Source organism: Hydra vulgaris, chromosome 09 (genome assembly GCF_038396675.1).
Source record: "Hydra vulgaris chromosome 09, alternate assembly HydraT2T_AEP".
Lineage (NCBI taxonomy): Eukaryota > Metazoa > Cnidaria > Hydrozoa > Anthoathecata > Hydridae > Hydra > Hydra vulgaris.
Window position 1 is genome coordinate 26097501 of NC_088928.1, and position 2500 is coordinate 26100000.

Sequence of the window (2500 nt, forward strand, 5' to 3'; positions counted from 1 at the left end):
CTTCTTTCACCATCTGAAACTGTAAAAATGCGAAAAACTTCACGCCAATTGAAATTAGAAGTTAATGAGCAGAGTGGAAAAGATTTAAAAATATCAAGAAAAACAAAATCTGCAAGACTTGTTAGAGAATCAAGTGACAAAATGATAAAGGACTCTGAAAAAAATAAAAAAGATAAAAAAGATGATTCTTCTATTGGCAAAAATAAGAAAGCTGATAAAGAAGGTGAATCTAAGCGAACTTTGCATTTAAAAGAAAACAGAAAATTGCCCAAAAAGGTAACTTTTAATGCAGTTATAAAAATTTTTTTTTTATAGGTTTAGAAATAACAAAATTAAGATTGTGAAATTGTTAAACTATAACACACGCACATTAAGTTATTACACATGCACACATGCACATATGTAAAGTTATAACACTTACACAGTCACATCACAAAGTTAATTGATAAAACATGTAAGTTAAGTTCTTTTCTTTTGATATTTTTGAATTCTTTATTTGAAACAATCAATAATTAAAAAAAAAGAGGAAGTAAAGAAAGATTTTCTTTCTTTACTTCCTCTTTTTTTTTCGAAATAGTCAAAATCGGCATCTTAAAAGTGGAGTTGTTCAATTTTTATAATAATTTGACGAATAGCTTTTAATTACTTCAGAAGAAAAACCTGAAAATCTATAATTCAAAAAGTTAAAAAGTTAACAAGCCTGCAACTCCCTTTTTTTTTGTATTAAATGTTAGGCATTTTTTTCACCTGGTTTAAAATAAATAAAATTTATGTTAAGTTTGACCAGCAGATATTCAATGTGCCAACCAGTTATTGAAGTATAGTTATTTGAAAGTTATTTATCCTGGTGACAATAAATTGAATACCAATGAATGGCTGTGTTCATGTTTTGAGAGAGGGTTATAACCACTATTAAGTAGCTTCCTCATCTTTAGTAAACTTCTCGGCCTTGAGGAGGTGAAAAACAAAAAAAATAAAAAAAAAGATTCATAAGTACCAGTGGTTAAATTGAAAAGCATTAAGCATAAGTGGAGACAACCACTTATGACAACCCCCAAGAAGCATAAGTTGTTAAATTCAGAAGTCAGTCATTAGTAGCAAGTTAATATTAGTTCAATCCATTTAATCTCATAATTTCATATAACTGTAATAGAATGATGGGAATACTTTAGTTAAATGTAAAAGGAAATGCATTCATTTTTCAGGATTAAATTGATTTCTGATGACTAAAATTGATTGATGGAGAGATAGATGTCTAAATACTGGTGTCTACTACTGCAGTGACTTAATATGTCATATGTTATAAAATTTTGTTATGAAAATGTTTACAACAACAAGAACCAACATAATTTTTTATTACATTATGTTGATTTGCTTATATATTTGTCCAACTTCATCTCTTTGTAAATTTAAGTTAGAGTGCAACATCAATGTTACAGGATAAGTCAGAATTATTTATTTAAAAAATTGGGGGTGGGGGGGGGGATTGGGGCAAATGCCACTGCTGCCTAACCCTCCCCCCCTACTCTCCTCCTCCATTGCTATGGGCCTGAGAGTAACCATAAACTTGTTATTTAAAAGTTTGTGTTATTAAAACTTTTGTAGGGTTGCTTTTGGTTAATGGAAAAAATAATTTTATAGGTATGTTAAAACCAAATTTTAGTGTATTAAATGGTTTTAAAATGTTTTATAAAAAGTTTTTTCTTAAAAGAGCAATTTTTCTCATTTCTACATACTACATGTTAACATGGTTAGCTTTAAAAAAAATTACCATACCAAAATACCATTTTGAACCTTTAAACCGAACAACTTTTAAACTGCCTTGAATTACTCCTTTATATTTCCAGATTTTACTTCTAAAAAGAATTTTAATTTTTTTTTATTTTTTATGTGCATTTAGCACCACTTCACTTAATCACCTTTCTTTTTGTTCTTTATTATTTTCCTTCTTTCCAAGACTTCTTCCCTCTTTTCAACGTTATTACTGCTCAAATCAACTATTTAACTATTTAATCAACTTCTAGAATCAATCCTAGAAGATGAAGGGTAGATGACTCATCGGAAGATCTAAGTTATTGCGATAACAATTAGCTGAAAAAAGTTGGGTTTTATCTGAATTAAAGTTCACCAGCACTGTGAGCAATGTATGCCGGAGTCGGAGTCCATGGAGTCCCTATTTTAGCCCGGAGTCCAGAGTCTTAGGAGTCCATAAAAATTTTAGGACTCCGGGACTTTTTTTTTTATTTTTAGTTATTAATATGCCTTAAAACGACCTTGTCACAAAGCACTAAAAAAGAGCATTTGACCGGGAGGCTAATCTTCTGTTTTGCCGATTTTATTTATTTGGCCAGATTGAGTATCGGTTCGAATGTCACGCCTCGTTAAGAAGCGTTACACAGCTCGCATTTTATGTGCGAAATGGCTTTTATCGTTTAGAATATTTAAATTATCTTTTGATATTGTTTATGTGATGTTTATTCAGAAAATATAAAATAAAAGC

At 29.8% G+C, this 2500-nt stretch overlaps 1 protein-coding gene across 2 annotated transcripts in view; it reads left to right on the plus strand.

The window, feature by feature from the left end:
• Window positions 1-2500, plus strand: part of LOC136084678 (pygopus homolog 1-like) — a 33136-nt gene that overhangs the window by 23806 nt on the left and 6830 nt on the right. For both annotated transcript variants that reach the window (XM_065805165.1, XM_065805166.1), the window contains one exon: window positions 1-276. This exon is cut by the window's left edge and continues 44 nt beyond it. In XM_065805165.1, coding sequence (XP_065661237.1) covers window positions 1-276 — 276 coding nt within the window. The remainder of the gene's footprint in view (window positions 277-2500) is intronic.